This window comes from Salvelinus namaycush, chromosome 15 (genome assembly GCF_016432855.1).
Source record: "Salvelinus namaycush isolate Seneca chromosome 15, SaNama_1.0, whole genome shotgun sequence".
NCBI classification, from domain to species: Eukaryota; Metazoa; Chordata; class Actinopteri; order Salmoniformes; family Salmonidae; genus Salvelinus; species Salvelinus namaycush.
The window spans coordinates 32,192,168-32,214,700 of record NC_052321.1 but is presented as its reverse complement, the minus strand read 5'-3'; the positions used below and the strand labels follow the sequence as shown (position 1 = coordinate 32,214,700).

The window sequence follows — 22,533 nt, the reverse complement described above, 5'->3', positions numbered from 1 at the left end:
TGGCCAAAAGTAGTGTATTATATAGGGATTATATACTCTGGCAAAAAGTAGTACACTTTATAGTGAATAGGATGGGGCTTTGGCCGAAAGCAGTGCACTATACAGGGAATAGCTTCGGTCTCAATGACTGGCAGCCATTCTGTAATTATCAAGGTTGAGAGGTGTGCTAGTGAGCCGACAGGCCTGAAAACGCAGCGGTGGTGGCGAGCTAGCAAGCAAGAAGAGAGGAGAGGCAGCCCTGGCTATAGATTTCGACAGCTCCTTCCCGAAGACGTTTCCATTTAAAGGTAAGGGCCAAAGAGTCAAAACAATGAATCCTTGAGCAGGCAGCCGTCATTAAAATTCAAAGGATCATTATGGTTTTCTACCAAATAAATCATTAGAATGAGAGGCTTAAAAGGATTAAAAGGAGGCTTGATTCAAAGCCAAGGGAGGGGAGTCAGCTAGGTCTGGACTCCTGAGTTACAGAGACTGACTCACTCTCTGTCTGCTGCAGGACTGACTGGGGAGGAGACACTGAAACGTAACCTACCTAACAGTTGTGGTTGGTGGGTTGAAATATCGGAGGACAGGCTTATTGTAATGGCTGGAGTGGAATAAATAGAATGGTACCTTTTACAGATACTATGTGTTTGATCCTATATTTCTGCCCACCAGCCTCCTCTGCTACCTACCATTGAGGGTACTGTGTTGAATAATCTGTGGTCGAATAATCCATTTAACATTCACTGACGAACATGGACTTTTTCGAATGACACAGTTGCAGTCAAATATATGGACACCCTTGCAGTTCAACCACCAGAAGTGGTTGAATGGCTATTTTTACTCTTTAGACACATGCAATTTACCACAGGTGAGATAAATAACACACTAAACGAGAATCCCGTGCCTCCAACCAACGTAATTTCAATATGGAATTATTTAGTCCAGCCCATTTTTGGACTTTGAAGTAAAAAAAATCTCAATTTCAGTTAAGATTATAATTTTTGGGTCCTGTGACGTTGTAAATCAAACAAATACACATGTGAACACAATTTTATTTTTAATTTTTTCCCAACTTATTTGATAAGAAATAGTGAATCATGCAAAGGGTGCCAATATATTTGACCGCAACTGTATATAGAATCCTTGTTCTAAAATGTTGTACTGTACAGTTACCAAACAACAATAGCACTGTGCTTGGGAGTCCACTCACTCTTCCACTGCTTATCATTAGGACAACGAACATGACTCTCCAGTTCCTAGTCTTTTAAGTGCGTCTTTCCCAATGAGTGGAGCAGAAGCTTGTAAACAGTAGCTAGCTTCTGTCTGTTGGCGATAACCACTGGGGGAGAGAGACCATCAAAGTAAGGCGTGAAGCAGTCAAAAAGCGCCGTGACAAAGAGTGGTGCTGTACACGCCAGATTACAATGTTAAGAACGTGACCCCCAAATTATAAAAGTGTGTGTGACATCTCATTCCACTGTGAATAAACAGAATGCTTAAATTGACAGAGCAACTTCTCTTGTAGAAAGAGAAAGCCTTCTTCTTCTTCTTTGCAAGAGACCACATTGTCCCCAAGCTTTAGTAGTTATAGTGGTAGCTAAAACAAACCCTCAGTGACTAACAGTTATCATTGAGTTGCTTCCATTTCCTGTATATTTTTCTCAACTCAGTAAATCATTTCATGTCAAAATAAAAGACCCCGTTTCAAGATAAAAGACCAATTTTCAAGATAAAATACCAGATTGGGCTGGCTCATACAGTAGGCTACCTAAATCGAAGAGGTCTGATTCTGGGTCTGTATAACATAACCAAGTGGGTCCCCAAAAGTATGGTGGCCCTAAGGGTCAATGGTGGCGTTCTACCTGTTGTTCTTGGACATCTGTGTGTACTCCCTCCCAGTCCTCCTGTTGGTGCCAGTGCAGTACTGCTGGCTCTTCAGCTTCAGGCTCAGCTCGTCCAGGGCATCCCTCTGGGCCTCATGGTGGCTCTGCAGCAACTCCACCTGATAACACAACACATCAAAGGACACATTAGGGTCATGTTCATTTGGCAATAAAGAGAGGAAAATAGAGACGGACCACCGTTACTATGCCAATAAGAAATGCTCATTTTTGTTTTCTGTTTCAGAATGTTTGGAAACATTTTGCTACAGTGTGACTTACTGAATAAGACCTACCACTGGGAAACTAAGGACATTCTGGAAAACAAAGGTCGTTCTGTATATTGTCAGATATTATGTTGATATGAGTGTATAATTCTCAACACAACATTAGTTATTAGCTTTAAACAAACACCTGTTACTGATATAGCAATTGTGATTGATGGTTACTTGAATAAGATGTCCTATGCATTAAAGATGATGGACATACTCAAGAGCCCAACAGATTGGCCACTAGACAAACGCCCCGTTGTACTGTAGGAATATCAAATCCCACCATACGGCAACATTACCAAAGTGCTTCTGTTAAGATCAGTGATTCTGAGCATCAGACAATCAGAAAGCTGTGCAGGCCTTGCAGTGGATCTGTAATTGCATACAAAATATATGGAGATGAAGCCAATGCTGTGCCAATGAACGACTCCCCGGCCCCACCCTGCTTGGTTTTTCCTCATTCCTCCTTAACACTGTATAAACTGTCTTTGTTTGTGTGCTGTCAAAACCGTTTTGTCTATTTTGCAGATGCCTCTACAAAGGTCAAACAATTCCATGAATGCAAACTGCTTCTCTATCAAAAACACACTCGATAATAAACAAGTAAATCAACAGATAGATGCATTTGGTTTCTCGTTCTCATTTATTTGTGTGTGTGTGTGTTATGAAACCCGCTCTGTTCATTTGGGAAGAATGAAATGAACCTAACTAGGAGCTCCAAGAAAATTAGCGGGCGCAACTGTGGCGGCAAGATCTCCTTCTCCGTCCCCCTCGAAGGAATTTGCTTTCATTTGCCTTCATTTCGGATTCACTCAGCCCGCTCACGGACGCCGTGTCAGGATCCTAATTACCCAATCCCATTGGAGCTGCTTACACACACAATAATGACTAATGCAGACTACAGACAAAAGCAATTTAGCACCAGCCACCTTGAATTGGAGGACAGGACAGATAGTGCATGCGGCCGGGGCCCAGAAGAGAGTATCATCCGTGGAATGTATGAGGACTCTCCATGATTCTTTTGGGCTTCCCAGTTTGAAGGATCTTGAAGAAGTTTTGTTATGTCCTTCTCAAACTAGCCAGAACTACACTGAGTATACAAAACATTAAGAACAAGCTCGTTCCATGACATAGACTGACCAGGTGAATCCAGGTGAAAGCTATGATCCCTTATTGATGTCACTTGTTAAAGCCACTTCAATCAGTGTAGATGAAGGGGAGGAGACAGGTTAAAGAAGGATTTTTAAGCCTTGAGACAATTGAGACATGGATTGTGTATGTGTGCCATTCAGAGGGTGAACGGGCAAGACAAAAGATTTAAGTGCCTTTGAACGGGGTATGGTAGTAGGTTCCAGGCGCACCGGTTTGTGTCAAGAACTGTGACGATGCTGGGTTCTTCACGCTCAACAGTTTCCCGTGTGTATCAAGAACGGTCGACCACCCAAACGACATCTCAGTATACAGCTCTATTTCAATACTGATGTCTATGAATTTATGCAGGCTATATTTAGAATTGATGAAAACAGGATAAGGCTACAGTAGTAGGGAAGTGCTAGTTAGTAAGGCAATGCCATAATGATCACCTATATCATAATTGTATAACTATACCATATATCTATAATATAAATATTGGTACCATTAATAAAGGTGAGCAAATAAGATTGTATAAAATAAACAGAATTGGTATCACTTTATCTGAGTAGTATCAAGAGAGGACTAATAGTACAACCAGCTGTAGATCATCTATATAGGACTATCCAGATAAAGTGGGACCAAATAATATACCAAATACTGAGCTACAGTGAGCTCCAAAAGACTTTGGACAGTGAGCCATGTTTTGTTGTTTTAGGATTTGAAATGATACAATGACTATGAGGTTAAAGGGCAGACTGTCAGCATGGACTCTACAAGGTGTCAAGCGTTCCACAGGGATGCTGGCCCATGTTGACTCCAATGCTTCCCACAGTTGTGTCAAGTTGTGTCAAGGCTGGATGTCCTTTGGGTGGTGGACCATTCTTGATACACACAGGAAACTGTTGAGCGTGAAAAACCCAGAAGCTCCGCAGTTCTTGACACAAACCGGTGCGCATGGAACCTACTACCTTACCCCGTTCAAAGGCACTTGAATCTTTTGTTTTTCCCACTCACCCTCTGAATGGCACACATACACAATCCATGTCTCAATTATCTCAAGGCTTAAAAATCCTTCTTCAACCTGTCTCCTCCCCTTCATCTACACTGATTAAAGTGGATTTAACAAGTGACATCAATAAGGGATCATAGCTTTCACCTGGATTCACCTGGTCAGTCAATGTCATGGAAAGAGCAGGTGTTCTTAATGTTTGGTATACTCAGTGTATAAGGCAATTTTCCCCAATACTTTTGGAGGGACTATGTCAAAAAAAGTGCTGTGATTTCTAAACGGTTCACCCGATATTAAAGCTGACAGTCTGCACTGTATCATTTCAAATCCAAAGTGCTGGAGTACTGAGCCAAAACAAACCAAATGTGTCACCGTCCCAATACCTTTGGAGTTCACGCAAACAAATGGGAAAATAATTTTATTTTATACTAATAGAATTGCTCAGAGAAAGAGATTTTGCTTAACAAGTAATACTTTTTTTCTCTCAAAAAGATAAGGGTCACAATTATTGGAACCCTTGTTATCAATACCTTTCAAAACCTTACCTTGCGAGGATAATGGCACGGAGTCTTTATCCTCGAAAGGACTTGAACCCCATTGAAAAGCGGTGGTTTGAATTGAAGAGGGCAGTCCATAAGCGCAGACGAAGGACATCAAGGATCTGGAAAGATTCTGTATGGAGGAATGGTCTAAGATGCCTCCCAATATGTACTCTAATCTCTTACAACATTTTAGAGAAAGGCTCAGTGCCGTTATCCACGCAAGGTGAGGCATTGAATGGTCTTGAAAACAGGGGTGCCAATCATTTTTTACCCCTATCGTTTTGAAAATTAGTTTTATTACTTGTTGAACAAAATCTCTTTCTCTAAGCAATTTTATTAGTATAAAATTATATAATATTTTTTGCATACAATTTAGCTCAGTAGTTGTATTATTTATTTCATAGTCTTTTTTTCTCATTATCAAGGGTGCCAATAATTTTGTACCTGACAGTATGCCATAATGATTACCTGTACCATAAGCCTATACCATAATGACTAACTCTACCAGATCTGCCTGAACATTATTTCCTTAGTAACCCAGGAATCAATGCTCCACAAAACGCCGATCACATTGATAGTATGAGCAACAATTCCTTCCAGTCTTAAAATGGAGAGGGGTGCTTTGTGTTGATATTTCCAACAGTTAGGCAAAAAAAAAAGACAATTCACCATTTAGATAGAGAAAGCAAACATCAACACCGCACATCAACAGTGATTTCCATCAACCTTCTGATATTACTTATTTTCTGGAAAATAACATCTCTGAGCAGTGATTTGCCAGGAAAAATCTCTATAGAGAATAACCCTGTGAACTGCGGACGGCATGGTTGGTTTTGATTTTCTTGCAATCCCTTTCAGCCTGTTTAAACTTCTGCTTATTCAGATATGCAGACATGGGGATTGGGAGTGCTGCATCCTGTAGTCTTATTTCAAACAGAATCATTCAAACCTGCGCTGCTCGCACACTCGCTCACTCTGTCAAAACACTCCTCTCCTGCCTTTAAACTGCTAATGTGCAAAGGAATCAATATAAATTTTGATCATTTGATGAATACTTACGTCTGTCTCGGGAGACAGAGGGCAGACTCAGATATGAGGATCTGCTGAATCAAGTCATTTTAGGTGTTTTTTGTTTACACGCCAGGGCCAATTTACTATACTGGGCCTCAGAACTACTTTCTAGAGCCAGATATCTCCAGGGGCAACCCCTGCTGCTTCGACTGTCAATCAACCATCCATCCATCCATCCATCCAAGCAGTCAGAGTTCTATCATCATCATCACCTGTTTCCTCTGCTTTCAGATACTGTTACCTTCACATACTGTTTCAATTATTGGTTCTGCTATAGGCTCTCATTGATCAGACCAGGCAGGAGAGGATAATGATGATGTCATCAATAATGGATATGTGGTGATGTATACAACCGTAGCTCCCAGCACTCACATACTCCCTTTGAAAATATCAATATGGCTGTAATGCAGTATGATTAGGGTGAAACAGTGATGCATATTGTCTACAATACGTCTTGTCTGTATATTTTCACATAGCTTATAGCTCAAAGATGGATAGGTAGACACATCCTTGCTGGTGGTTCTGAAAGTTTTCCTGAACTTTAATATCGAATCGAGTTGACCTTCCCATACAATTGGCATGAATCAAACGAACAAAGAAACATGCAACAACAGAACGGCTGATTGGTTCAACATTTAGTCCATTGAAGATTTAAAGTCCAAGACCAGGCGTGACAGTCACAGTAACAACGACTTTGCTCGTTTGATTTTTATTGTGGTCCTCTGTAGCTCAGTTGGTAGAGCATGGCGCTTGCAACACCAGGAAGTGGGTTCCATTCCTACGTAAAATGTATGCGCGCGTGACTAAGTTGCTTTGGATGAAAGCATCTGCTAAATAGCATATATTATATTATTGAGATAGAAGACATTGAACCATATAGGCAAAATTCATACACTTAATGCACTCCTTATGGAAAAGATATCCTGAGTGGATACATACAGGATGAATAAATTATGAAAGTTCTCATTCACACTAATACATGCAAAAAAGAACGAAAAGTAAAAGAGTAAAAATGAGATATCCATCAAAGAGCAATAAAACAAATAGAAATGCCATCTGCAAATACAAGGAGCTAGGAGTTAAAAGTTCTGTGATACTGAAGGCAGAGATAAACTTGAGGGAAGAATCACAGACTTAGAAGAATGTCCATGGGCTGTTTGGTGGACCAGATGTTTCGAATAAAAACACACCAGCAAATTCATTTGAATCAAAATAATCAAAACAGAATCGTGCAACAACGGCTTTTCCCTTTGTCTTTCTTCTGAGACCCCCAAAAAAACTACAAGAGATAGAAAGAAAAAAGGAATTTTGTGGCCGAAATGCAAACAGGATACTGGTCTCATTTGAACCAGCTGGGGAACAATACAAAATTAACGAGGAGAGATACAGTATGTGCCTCTGGTGAACACTACTCGGTACGGGAACGGTAGAGCCGAGGTCTGAGCACGCCTTTTAAACTGTATATTTAGGCAATGTGACATAAAGCTGGGTTGGTTTATTTCTTTATCGTCCTCTCTGAATGCAAGAGGCATCGCGGCGAGATTGAAAACTGTGGGAAGTCACCGCCAACCACCCCGCCCCCCGCGACTTGTGTTCAAACACCCACAACATACATTGGCTTGTTTGAAATTTCTCCCATCAGGGCCATCCTGATGTGCTGTGCTGAGGCTGTATCAGAAAGGAGCGGACGGAGAGATGGAAGGGTGGAAGAAGCATGCTCAGAAAATAAATTCAGATGGGAGCGGTGGGGTTGGAACTCAGGAGTTGTAAACGGCTGAGGATTCCATTAAAGTATCTCATAAATTTACACATACAACAGTGAAGCTTCACCTTCAAAACAACCAACAACCCTTATGGGAATAGGCCACCATTTTGAAATCCTGATCATCAATAGAGGAGTGATGTGGAATTCCATGCACTGTATCCACCTTGTTTTCTGCAACAGCAAAAAATTACAGGAAAAATATTTTCTTTAACGCTCCCATTTGTTTCCATTTGAAACATGCTGTAGAGGATTATTTTCAAGAGTGTGGCTCTCTGAGGAGCCATTGGAAAACAAGAAACTCATTTGAAAACTATTACTTTCAAATCACTAGCCATAAAGTCTGGATTTAATATGTAGTATGGTCTCCTGGCATGAATCATGAGACTGCCAAAAATAACTATTATTATAAAAGTGTGGTCTGACATGTGCACCTTTCATTCATTCATTCTCTCTTACGTACAGTATATGGGATTCTCACGGCTATAAATAGCAGTATACTGTACTATGATTGCTATGATTGATTCTCCATGTTTCTTTGAGATGAGGGTCACAGTTATTTCCCTCTTCTCGTTTAGTGCAATGATTTAACAGAAAGCCTTTTGCATTGACTAGTGTCATTATATCATCATGATGAGCATACTGGACAACATGAGAGGGGTGAAACGTCTGCATAAATAAAGCAATGGCACAGAGTTGGGCTGGCTGACTTATTCAGCATCTCCACCAAAAGGACTTTGACCTTGACGGTGAAGTCCCAGTGATAAACATCCATGGGTTACACTACGTACATATGCTCCTGCACCTTTAAGAAATATCTTAGGGGAGTTTGAAAGGTTTAGCTCCTGCAACATTTATCAGGGCGTGAAATTAGCAATTGCTAGGAGCTAAATTGCTGCTTCTTATTTAATGTTGTTGCTGAAAGGTGACATTTAATCGCTGATCCCTGGCTTCCAAGAAGTCTAAACAGCAACAGAGACAGACAGACACATCAGTGTGAAGAGGACAACACCAGCGGAACTCACACACACAATGTCCCCCACTATAGATTAGGGAGGTAGGGCTACTATTGATTGTGTGATCATCATTTTCTATCTAATACACAGTCAGACTACTGACCGTCTATCTAATACACAGTCGGACTACTGACCGTCTATCTAATACACAGTCAGACTACTGACCGTCTATCTAATACACAGTCAGAGTACTGGCCGTCTATCTAATACACAGTCGGACTACTGACCGTCTATCTAATACACAGTCAGAGTACTGGCCGTCTATCTAATACACAGTCAGACTACTGACCGTCTATCTAATACACAGTCAGACTACTGACCGTCTATCTAATACACAGTCAGACTACTGACCGTCTATCTAATACACAGTCAGACTACTGACCGTCTATCTAATACACAGTCAGACTACTGACCGTCTATCTAATACACAGTCAGACTACTGACCGTCTATCTAATACACAGTCAGACTACTGACCGTCTATCTAATACACAGTCAGACTACTGACCGTCTATCTAATACACAGTCAGACTACTGACCGTCTATCTAATACACAGTCAGACTACTGACCGTCTATCTAATACACAGTCAGACTACTGACCGTCTATCTAATATGGTTCTGGTTTGCACTACAAGACTATGTAGTATCTGAACAAGCATGTGAGCGAATACATCGAGATGCATACACGGAAGTCATCACACAGTCAAGAAAAGTTTGTTTATTTTAGGCATATCTTAACAGCATTAATATGAGACAATGAGAACAGCGTATGTCTGTGAGAAACACCATTAATGACTGAATGATAACCAGTAACCACACGCCCATATAGTGTATTAGACAGCACTCAAATATGTGTTTGTCCCTAGCGCTCATACACATAAATCTTTTTTCCTATCTTTAAAAACAAGAGAAATCAGAAATCCTTCACAGGCTCAGTACACCTCCCTAGCAGCCCATCTGAGATCAATTCAACATGGAGAGGAGAGGCTGCACAGCGGCATCCGGCAAACAGCTCAGATGAAGATATTTCTAAAACAGAGCCAAGCGCTTCAGGCAGGTGTTACACTGAGAATGCATTAATATAGGTAATTAACATTAGCCACCAATTTAATTAACATGCAAACTAATTAGGAAATAATTAAGTAACATAAAAAATCTGATCTTAATTCTAAATCGGAGAAAAGCTGGTATCAGAGCTAGCTGCTCGACAACATGCCTTCCTTTGAGTTCGGGGAGCTAAAACGAATGTTTTTGGGGTGTTGTTGGATGAAAGGAGTGAAGGTTTTCAAAGTGAATTGTAGAGGAAAATAAATAAGTCAACAGGCGCAGGATCAAGCCTTGATATCAGAGTTGGCGTAATGTTCACGTTTGCCTCTCCCTGAGACCCAGTGGTGGGCAGATTGCAGTATAACATCAGTGCCAACGCATGGAGAGAGATAGAACAAGCATAGTAGGAGCCTGGGCAGGTTCTGTAACAAAACCCTACCTGAATCCCACGCTGTCTGTCTGCCTGACTTTCTGTCTGCCTGCCTGCCTGCCTGTCTTCCTGTCTGCCTGTCTCTGACTCATATTGTAGCAGCAAGTCAGTCATTACAATGTGTCGTCATACTACAGCGACGTCATACTACAGCGACGCCATACTACAGCGACGTCATACTACAGCGACGCCATACTACAGCGACGTCATACTACAGCGACGTCATACTACAGCGACGTCACACTACAGCGACGTCATACTACAGCGATACTACAGCGATACTACAGCGACGTCATACTACAGCGACGTCATACTACAGCGACGTCATACTACAGCGATACTACAGCGACGTCATACTACAGCGACGCCATACTACAGCGACGTCATACTACAGCGACGTCATACTACAGCGACGTCACACTACAGCGACGTCATACTACAGCGACGTCATACTACAGCGACGTCATACTACAGCGACGTCATACTACAGCGACGTCATACTACAGCGATACTACAGCGACGTCATACTACAGCGATACTACAGTGACGTCATACTACAGCGACGTCATACTACAGCGACGTCATACTACAGCGATACTACAGCGACGTCATACTACAGCGACGTCATACTACAGCGATACTACAGCGACGTCATACTACAGCGACGTCATACTACAGCGACGTCATACTACAGCGACGTCATACTACAGCGACGTCATACTACAGCGATACTACAGCGACGTCATACTACAGCGACGCCATACTACAGCGACGTCATACTACAGCGACGCCATACTACAGCGATGCCATACTACAGCGATACTACAGCGACGTCATACTACAGCGACGTCATACTACAGCGATACTACAGCGACGTCATACTACAGCGATACTACAGCGACGTCATACTACAGCGACGTCATACTACAGCGACGTCATACTACAGCGATACTACAGCGACGTCATACTACAGCGACGTCATACTACAGCGATACTACAGCGACGTCATACTACAGCGACGTCATACTACAGCGACGTCATACTACAGCGACGTCATACTACAGCGACGTCATACTACAGCGATACTACAGCGATACTACAGCGACGTCATACTACAGCGACGTCATACTACAGCGACGTCATACTACAGCGATACTACAGCGATACTACAGCGACGTCATACTACAGCGACGTCATACTACAGCGACGTCATACTACAGCGACGTCATACTACAGCGACGTCATACTACAGCGATACTACAGCGATACTACAGCAACGTCATACTACAGCGACGTCATACTACAGCGACGTCATACTACAGCGACGTCATACTACAGCGACGTCATACTACAGCGATACTACAGCGACGCCATACTCCAGCGACGCCATACTACAGTGACATCATACTACAGCGACGCCATACTACAGCGACGTCATACTACAGCGACGCCATACTACAGCGACGCCATACTACAGCGACGTCATACTACAGCGACGCCATACTACAGCGACGTCACACTACAGCGACGTCATACTACAGCGACGTCATACTACAGCGATACTACAGCGACGTCATACTACAGCGACGTCATACTACAGCGACGTCATACTACAGCGACGCCACACTACAGCGACGTCACACTACAGCGACGTCACACTACAGCGACGCCACACTACAGCGACGTCACACTACAGCGACGTCATACTACAGCGACGCCATACTACAGCGACGCCACACTACAGCGATACTACAGCGACGTCATACTACAGCGACGTCATACTACAGCGACGCCACACTACAGCGATACTACAGCGACGTCATACTACAGCGATACTACAGCGACGCCATACTACAGCGATACTACAGCGACGCGATACTACAGCGATACTACAGCGACGTCATACTACAGCGACGCCACACTACAGCGATACTACAGCGACGTCATACTACAGCGACGCCACACTACAGCGATACTACAGCGACGTCATACTACAGCGACGCCACACTACAGCGATACTACAGCGACGTCATACTACAGCGACGTCATACTACAGCGATACTACAGCGACGCCACACTACAGCGATACTACAGCGACGTCATACTACAGCGACGTCATACTACAGCGACGCCACACTACAGCGATACTACAGCGACGTCATACTACAGCGACGCCACACTACAGCGATACTACAGCGACGTCATACTACAGCGACGCCACACTACAGCGATACTACAGCGACGTCATACTACAGCGACGCCACACTACAGCGATACTACAGCGACGTCATACTACAGCGATACTACAGCGACGCCATACTACAGCGATACTACAGCGACGCCACACTACAGCGATACTACAGCGACGTCATACTACAGCGACGTCATACTACAGCGACGCCACACTACAGCGACGTCATACTACAGCGACGCCACACTACAGCGACGCCACACTACAGCGACGCCACACTACAGCGACGTCACACTACAGCGACGCCACACTACAGCGACGTCACACTACAGCGACGTCATACTACAGCGACGCCATACTACAGCGACGCCACACTACAGCGATACTACAGCGACGTCATACTACAGCGACGTCATACTACAGCGACGCCACACTACAGCGACGTCATACTACAGCGACGCCACACTACAGCGACGCCACACTACAGCGACGTCATACTACAGCGACGTCATACTACAGCGACGCCATACTACAGCGACGCCACACTACAGCGACGCCACACTACAGCGACGTCATACTACAGCGACGTCACACTACAGCGACGTCACACTACAGCGATACTACAGCGACGCCATACTACAGCGACGTCATACTACAGCGACGTCACACTACAGCGACGTCATACTACAGCGACGTCATACTACAGCGACGTCACACTACAGCGACGTCACACTACAGCGACGTCACACTACAGCGACGTCACACTACAGCGACGCCACACTACAGCGACGTCATACTACAGCGACGTCACACTACAGCGACGTCACACTACAGCGACGTCACACTACAGCGACGTCATACTACAGCGACGTCACACTACAGCGACGTCACACTACAGCGACGTCATACTACAGCGACGTCACACTACAGCGACGTCACACTACAGCGACGTCACACTACAGCGACGTCACACTACAGCGACGTCACACTACAGCGACGTCATACTACAGCGACGTCATACTACAGCGACGCCAAACTACAGCGACGCCACACTACAGCGACGCCACACTACAGCGACGTCATACTACAGCGACGCCATACTACAGCGACGCCATACTCCAGCGACGTCATACTCCAGCGACGTCACACTACAGCGACGTCACACTACAGCGACGTCATACTACAGCGACGCCATACTCCAGCGATACTACAGCGATACTACAGCGACGCCATACTCCAGCGACGTCATACTACAGCGACGCCATACTCCAGCGACGCCATACTACAGCGACGTCATACTACAGCGATACTACAGCGATACTACAGCGACGCCATACTCCAGCGACGCCATACTACAGCGACGTCACACTACAGCGACGTCATACTACAGCGACGTCATACTACAGCGACGTCATACTACAGCGACGTCATACTACAGCGACGTCTAGTAAACACCTACATTTCATAGCACTTGACTAGATTCCAATCAAGAGCTACACATCAAGTATATCCGATAAATCAAAAGATGATCCTACTTCAGTAGTTATTTGATGAAACAAGGCTAATATTTCATGGCTCCTTCCACAAACAGCACACCTCTTAGCCATTGACAACAAAGGGGAGAAAAGAGAGAGGCAGAAACAAACCGTGGAGCAACCGCTTTTAAATGCTCCTCTTGGCAATCACAGGAAAGAAATTGATTCCAGCAATAAGACAAAGAAAGCAATTGTAAAGATTGATACATAAAGCTGGAACATAATGCACAAGGCCAAGTTTACTATTTCGTTAACAGTAGGACAAAACTCCAGAACGATTCACAATGACAAATGCCCAGGACCATTATATGCACATTCCGTGTAAGTGCTTGGGGCCAAGTTAGATTCGATTTCTCTGCTTCATTGTATCTCTATTCCTTATTTGTTGTATTTGTTCCAGATGGGGGACGGTGGTGCTATAGTAGTGGTTGTGGTGAGGTAGTATTGCTCATTCCTTTAGCTCTGGACATCCTTGTTTCCTTATACGAAATCTCGACCAGATTCCAGTCGATGTGCAATATTACACACAGTCTACCTATGATGATTCATAAAAATCTCTACCAGGGATCCCTATCAGAGACGGCTCTAGAATGAATGGTACAAGTATTTATGTTGGATGTCTTATTCAGCTAGTAGGTTAGCTTTGGCTAAATATCGCACGTCTAACCATGTTGAAAGCTCTTCACTATAAGGATAATCAAGTTCCACAATCTCTCTCTCTCTCTCTCCATTTTAAGAAGTGAAAGGTAAAATATAGCAGCCTAGAAACTCATATTTACTGTACCGCCCCTGGTATTCCCAGAGTGTAATCTCATAATAACAGAGGATCTGATAACCTTGATTTTCATAAGACGCCTTATCAACAGCGTATGGGTGTGTGTGTGTACTGTGTGCATGAATGAGTTCCTGCATACTTGTGTGTGTCTGCCTGCCTGTATCTGAACTCTGAGGGGGGAGAGGAGCTATAGCTAGATCCTTGTTAAATCCTCCTCCTCAGCAGAGCACCGGGCCAGCCAAGCCAGAGCCAACAGGACGTTCAGGGGTTAACCTGCCAGGAGAATCTCAACCTGCCAATTGACAGCAGCTAAACGGCCCTGACACTAGGCTGCTGTGCTCATTCCAACCAGTAAGCCACCTTCAAAGTTGCTGTCAGGTAAATGACCTTGTATTTCATTAACTGATAATTAAATGGATTTATTCCACTAACGGTTTTAATTAAAATGCTAGAAATATTGATTACCTCTATCATCTCTACTCTCCCCAGATGAAAAAAAGGTTTTAGAACTGTTTATTTAGAGAGGGGGTAGAGAATTAAATTAGATTGAATCTCTAACAGACTCTAAATAAGGCTTCTTACTTTTCTGCTGCCCCATGCAGAAAAAAAAAACCTGTTTCATTTTTGGGATGTTTGATTAATTATTTTGCGATCCATTTCTGCTTACCTTGATATTTAATTTAAATATCATTTTAAAACATAATTAAGTCGGCCGGTTTAATCCGTGGGGCAGGAGAGTAGCGGAGTTCTATCAAAACTGAAAGCTGCCAACGCAATGGTTGAATGTTCAGTGTTGCTGCCATCTTTATGTTGTTCCAAAGGTACAGTTACCAGAGTCAGGACGGGGAAATGGAATGACTTCCATGCAGCTGATGTTGGGCAGTGGCTCGGAACCGTGCTATTCTTCTAATGCATATTGTCTGTTGTGCCAAAGCACAGTGTCATCAGACCTGTGTGATGCTGCAGATACCGTAGCAGCGTGGGGCCAGACGCAGGCCTACTGATGGACAAACTAATTATGCATGAAATCAAATATGATTTAGAAGTGAATTCATATGAGAAACCCCGAAAGATAGTCCACATGGGCCCTCTCAGCAGGCTCTGCTCTGCTCTGGTCGGGATGTGGATAAGAATGGTTGAAAATAATATAAAGACAGAGTGTGTGTGTGTGTGTATCCGTGCAGGGAGTAGTCGGGGGGTGGCTTAGAAATAGACGAAGTTTGGTTGGAAGTATTTGTTATTTAATGTGATGTGGGGTAATCATCTTTAAAGGTGGTCGAAGTAGATCACTGAATAAGCACTGACAATAGAAAAATCTAATTAGCCAACCAATTGAATCCCCTCACAGATCCATCATCCTGCAGTCTCTCCAAAACAAGAGAATTAGATCAGTCATACTCATTTATTTACATCATGGGTGGTAGGAAAGAAAAGTTAACACTGGAGGAAATTAGAGGTAATTACAGGGCATTTTGTATAATTCAGAGCCATTAAGTGTAATTTGACAGCGACTATGTCAGAAAGGAAGACTGGAGAGCTACTACTGCCTGTTGTGGAGAGAATCCCAGATTCCTCTCTTTGCTGTTGTTTGGGAAAGCAAAGCATCACATAAATAGGGCTTTAAGATTCAGAACAACGCGTGGGCAGAATAAACACATGTAGCACGCTCTTACCACCAGAGAGATAACATTTCAACTGGAAGAGGAATGAGGGAGGACCAACCAAACACCATAGAACCAACATACAAAGCCAACATTGACTCAAATAGAACAACACAACAGGTATTTTTTCTTCAATAGAGACAATCATACATAATACATGTGTCACGATCGTCTTCTTGTGAGAGAGTGGACCAAGGCGCAGCGTGTGCAAAATACATCTTCTTTTATTAAAGAAGAGAGAAAAAACAAGAAACGAACAACTATACACAAACTAACAAAATAACAAACTGACGACCGTGAAGCTATACATATAAATAGTGCTGACACAAACACTACACATAGACAATTACCCACAACAGCTAAAGCCTATGGCTGCCTTAAATATGGCTCCCAATCAGAGACAACAATAACCAGCTGTCTCTAATTGAGAACCAATTCAGGCAACCATAGACTTTCCTAGACACCTACACTGAACACTAAACCATCTACTCTACTTAACCCCCTAAACCATACAACACCCTAGACAATACAAAAACACACAAAGACAACCCACCCCAACTCACGCCCTGACCAACTAAATAAATAAAAGAAAAAGGAACAATAGGTCAGGAACGTGACATAACCCCCCCCTTAAGGTGCGAACTCCGGGCGCACCAGCATAAAGTCTAGGGGAGGGTCTGGGTGGGCGTCTGTCCACGGTGGCGGCTCTGGCACTGGTCGTGGTCCCCACCCCACCATAGTCACTACCCGCTTTCGTAGCCTCCTCCAAATGACCACCCTCCACATTAACCCCACTGGATTAAGGGGCAGCACCGGACTAAGGGGCAGCACCGGACTAAGGGGCAGCACCGGACTAAGGGGCAGCACCGGACTAAGGGGCAGCACCGGACTAAGGGGCAGCACCAGGATAAGGGGCAGCACCAGGATAAGGGGCAGCACCAGGATAAGGGGCAGCACCAGGATAAGGGGCAGCTCCGGACTGAGGGACGGCAGCTCCGGACTGAGGGACGGCAGCTCCGGACTGAGGGACGGATCCTGGCTGGATGGCGGATCCTGGCTGGCTGGCTCTGGCGGATCCTGGCTGGCTGGCGGATCCTGGCTGGCTGGCTCTGGCGGATCCTGGCTGGATGACGGCTCTGGCGGATCCTGGCTGGATGACGGCTCTGGCGGATCCTGGCTGGATGACGGCTCTGGCGGATCCTGGCTGGATGACGGCTCTGGCGGATCCTGGCTGGACGGCTTATGGCTGGCTGACGGATCTGGCTGCTCATGGCTGGCTGACGGATCTGGCTGCTCATGGCTGGCTGACGGATCTGGCTGCTCATGGCTGGCTGACGGATCTGGCTGCTCATGGCTGGCTGACGGATCTGGCTGCTCATGGCTGGCTGACGGATCTGGCTGCTCATGGCTGGCTGACGGATCTGGCTGCTCATGGCTGACTGACGGATCTGGCTGATCATGGCTGGCGGAAGGCTCTGGCTGCTCATGGCTGGCGGAAGGCTCTGGCTGCTCATGGCTGGCGGAAGGCTCTGGCTGCTCATGGCTGGCGGAAGGCTCTGGCTGATCCTGTCTGGCGGAAGGCTCTGGCTGATCCGGTCTGGCGGAAGGCTCTGGCTGATCCGGTCTGGCGGAAGGCTCTGGCTGATCCGGTCTGGCGGAAGGCTCTGGCTGATCCTGTCTGGCGGAAGGCTTTGGCTGCTCCTGTCTGGCGGAAGGCTCTAGCGGCTCCTGTCTGGCGGAAGGCTCTAGCGGCTCCTGTCTGGCGGACGGCTCTGAAGGCTCATGGCAGACGGGCGGCTTTGCAGGCTCAGTACAGACGGGCGGCTTTGAATACTCAGTACAGACGGGCAGTTCATGCGGCGCTTGGCAGACGGACAGTTCAGACGGCGTTGGGCAGACGGGCAGTTCAGGCGCCATTGGGCAGACGGGCAGTTCAGGCGCCGTTGGGCAGACGGGCAGTTCAGGCGCCGTTGGGCAGACGGGCAGTTCAGGCGCCGTTGGGCAGACGGGCAGTTCAGGCGCCGTTGGGCAGACGGGCAGTTCAGGCGCCGTTGGGCAGATGGGCAGTTCAGGCGCCGTTGGGCAGACGGCAGACTCTGGCCGGCTGAGACGCACTGTAGGCCTGGTGCGTGGTGCCGGAACTGGAGGTACCGGGCTGAGGACACGCATCTCAGGGCTAGTGCGGGGAGAAGGAACAGGGCATGCTGGACCCTGGGGACGCACATTAGGCCTAGTGCGTGGTGCCGGAACTGGTGGTACCGGGCTGAGGACACGCATCTCAGGGCTAGTGCGGGGAGCAGCAACAGGACACACAGGACTCTGGGGACACACAGGAGGCTTGGTGCGTGGTGTAGGCACTGGTGGTAAAGGGCTGGAGACACGCACCATAGAGCTAGTGCGTGGAGGAGGCACAGGGCTCTGAAGACGCACAGGAAGCCTGGTGCGTGGTGTAGGCACTGGTGGTACTGGGCTGGAGCGGGGAGGTGGCGCCGGAAATACCGGACCGTGCAGGCGTACTGGCTCCCTTGAGCACTGAGCCTGTCCAACCTTACCTGGTTGTATGCTCCCCGTCGCCCGACCAGTGCGGGGAGGTGGAATAACCCGCACCGGGCTATGTAGGCGAACCGGGGACACCATGCGTAAGGCTGGTGCCATGTAAGCCGGCCCGAGGAGACGCACTGGTGGCCAGATGCGTTGGGCCGGCTTCATGACATCCGGCTCAACGCTCAATCTAGCCCGGCCGATACGTGGAGCTGGAATGTACCGAACCGGGCTATGCACACGTACAGGAGACACCATGCGCTCTACTGCGTAACACGGTGTCTGCCCGTACTCTCGCTCTCCACGGTAAGTACAGGGAGTAGGCGCAGGTCTCCTACCTGACTTCGCCACACTCCCTTTAAGGCCCCCCCCAAGAAATTTTTGGGTTGTACTCACGGGCTTCCAGCCTTGCTTCCGTGCTGCCTCCTCATATCGCCTCCTCTCGGCTTTAGCTGCCTCCAGCTCTTCACGAGGGAGGCGATATTCTCCCGGTTGTGCCCAAGGTCCCTTACCATCCAGTATCTCCTCCCATGTCCATGAATCCTGTGTAGGTGGGTCCTGTTGCCGCTTGACACGCCGCTTGGTCCTAGATTGGTGGGTAATTCTGTCACGATCGTCTTCTTGTGAGAGAGTGGACCAAGGCGCAGCGTGTGCAAAATACATCTTCTTTTATTAAAGAAGAGAGAAAAAACAAGAAACGAACAACTATACACAAACTAACAAAATAACAAACTGACGACCGTGAAGCTATACATATAAATAGTGCTGACACAAACACTACACATAGACAATTACCCACAACAGCTAAAGCCTATGGCTGCCTTAAATATGGCTCCCAATCAGAGACAACAATAACCAGCTGTCTCTAATTGAGAACCAATTCAGGCAACCATAGACTTTCCTAGACACCTACACTGAACACTAAACCATCTACTCTACTTAACCCCCTAAACCATACAACACCCTAGACAATACAAAAACACACAAAGACAACCCACCCCAACTCACGCCCTGACCAACTAAATAAATAAAAGAAAAAGGAACAATAGGTCAGGAACGTGACAACATGTCCCAAACAAACGTTGGGCTTTTTAACCAACACAAATACTCACTATAAGTAATAGATCTCAATCATCATATTGACCAATGAGCATATGTAATGAATTGGACTGTCCTTAGTAACTCACTCTAGTCCAGGTGGACTACTAGCAAGATTGGTCCATTTCTAAAGCGAAGCAATCTATCATTGGACCTGCCTGGAGTGCCAGCTGTGCGGGGTTTACACTTTTGGTACTATTCCATTGGTTCCATTGTGTCAGGCAAGCTCAATCAAGCGCAGCTAAAATATCTGAAAGAAAACCAATACAATTTGAACCCAGGTCTGGATCTAAGAAGCACAGTCAAAGGAGATGATGTACTGTAGCAACGGTCCAAACATCACAGAACAGAGCACTAAGCAGTCCTCCTGATTCTCCACAGCCACTAGACGTGGGAATCAAACATCACAGAACAGAGCACTATGCAGTCCTCCTGATTCTCCACAGCCACTAGACGTGGGAATCAAACATCACAGAACAGAGCACTATGCAGTCCTCCTGATTCTCCACAGCCACTAGACGTGGGAATCAAACATCACAGAACAGAGCACTAAGCAGTCCTCCTGATTCTCCACAGCCACTAGACGTGGGAATCAAACATCACAGAACAGAGCACTAAGCAGTCCTCCTGATTCTCCACAGCCACTAGACGTGGGAATCAAACATCACAGAACAGAGCACTATGCAGTCCTCCTGATTCTCCACAGCCACTAGACACGTGGGAATCAAACATCACAGAACAGAGCACTATGCAGTCCTCCTGATTCTCCACAGCCACTAGACACGTGGGAATCAAACATCACAGAACAGAGCACTAAGCAGTCCTCCTGATTCTCCACAGCCACGTGGGAATCTAACATCACAGGACAGAGCACTAAGCAGTCCTCCTGATTCTCCACAGCCACTAGACGTGAGAATCAAACATCACAGAACAGAGCACTATGCAGTCCTCCTGATTCTCCACAGCCACTAGACGTGGGAATCAAACATCACAGAACAGAGCACTAAGCAGTCCTCCTGATTCTCCACAGCCACTAGACGTGGGAATCAAACATCACAGAACAGAGCACTAAGCAGTCCTCCTGATTCTCCACAGCCACTAGACGTGGGAATCAAACATCACAGAACAGAGCACTATGCAGTCCTCCTGATTCTCCACAGCCACTAGACGTGGGAATCAAACATCACAGAACAGAGCACTAAGCAGTCCTCCTGATTCTCCACAGCCACTAGACGTGGGAATCAAACATCACAGAACAGAGCACTATGCAGTCCTCCTGATTCTCCACAGCCACTAGACGTGGGAATCAAACATCACAGAACAGAGCACTATGCAGTCCTCCTGATTCTCCACAGCCACTAGACACGTGGGAATCAAACATCACAGAACAGAGCACTATGCAGTCCTCCTGATTCTCCACAGCCACTAGACGTGGGAATCAAACATCACAGAACAGAGCACTATGCAGTCCTCCTGATTCTCCACAGCCACTAGACGTGGGAATCAAACATCACAGAACAGAGCACTATGCAGTCCTCCTGATTCTCCACAGCCACTAGACGTGGGAATCAAACATCACAGAACAGAGCACTATGCAGTCCTCCTGATTCTCCACAGCCACTAGACGTGGGAATCAAACATCACAGAACAGAGCACTAAGCAGTCCTCCTGATTCTCCACAGCCACTAGACGTGGGAATCAAACATCACAGAACAGAGCACTATGCAGTCCTCCTGATTCTCCACAGCCACTAGACGTGGGAATCAAACATCACAGAACAGAGCACTATGCAGTCCTCCTGATTCTCCACAGCCACTAGACACGTGGGAATCAAACATCACAGAACAGAGCACTAAGCAGTCCTCCTGATTCTCCACAGCCACTAGACGTGGGAATCAAACATCACAGAACAGAGCACTATGCAGTCCTCCTGATTCTCCACAGCCACTAGACGTGGGAATCAAACATCACAGAACAGAGCACTATGCAGTCCTCCTGATTCTCCACAGCCACTAGACACGTGGGAATCAAACATCACAGAACAGAGCACTAAGCAGTCCTCCTGATTCTCCACAGCCACTAGACGTGGGAATCAAACATCACAGAACAGAGCACTAAGCAGTCCTCCTGATTCTCCACAGCCACTAGACGTGGGAATCAAACATCACAGAACAGAGCACTAAGCAGTCCTCCTGATTCTCCACAGCCACTAGACGTGGGAATCAAACATCACAGAACAGAGCACTAAGCAGTCCTCCTGATTCTCCACAGCCACTAGACGTGGGAATCAAACATCACAGAACAGAGCACTATGCAGTCCTCCTGATTCTCCACAGCCACTAGACGTGGGAATCAAACATCACAGAACAGAGCACTAAGCAGTCCTCCTGATTCTCCACAGCCACTAGACGTGGGAATCAAACATTCCTCCTCTCCTAACATAGAGCCCATTTATTCTGCTTCTCCTTCCAAAGTAATCTCTTCTCTTTGCTTTACTAACAGTGGTGTTCAAGGACACCCTTCTACTTATTTCCAATATCAAAGCTGGAACATAAATCAAAAGTAATCCGGGAGACAAGCCATTC

The 22,533-nt window shown here is 46.0% G+C and overlaps 1 protein-coding gene across 1 annotated transcript in view; it reads right to left on the bottom strand.

The window, feature by feature from the left end:
* akap6 (A kinase (PRKA) anchor protein 6) overlaps nt 1–22,533 on the bottom strand; it is a 170,144-nt gene that overhangs the window by 80,642 nt on the left and 66,969 nt on the right. Inside the window, exon 7 of the mRNA XM_039009773.1 lies at nt 1,848–1,987. Within this exon, the coding sequence (XP_038865701.1) occupies nt 1,848–1,987 (140 nt within the window). The remainder of the gene's footprint in view (nt 1–1,847; nt 1,988–22,533) is intronic.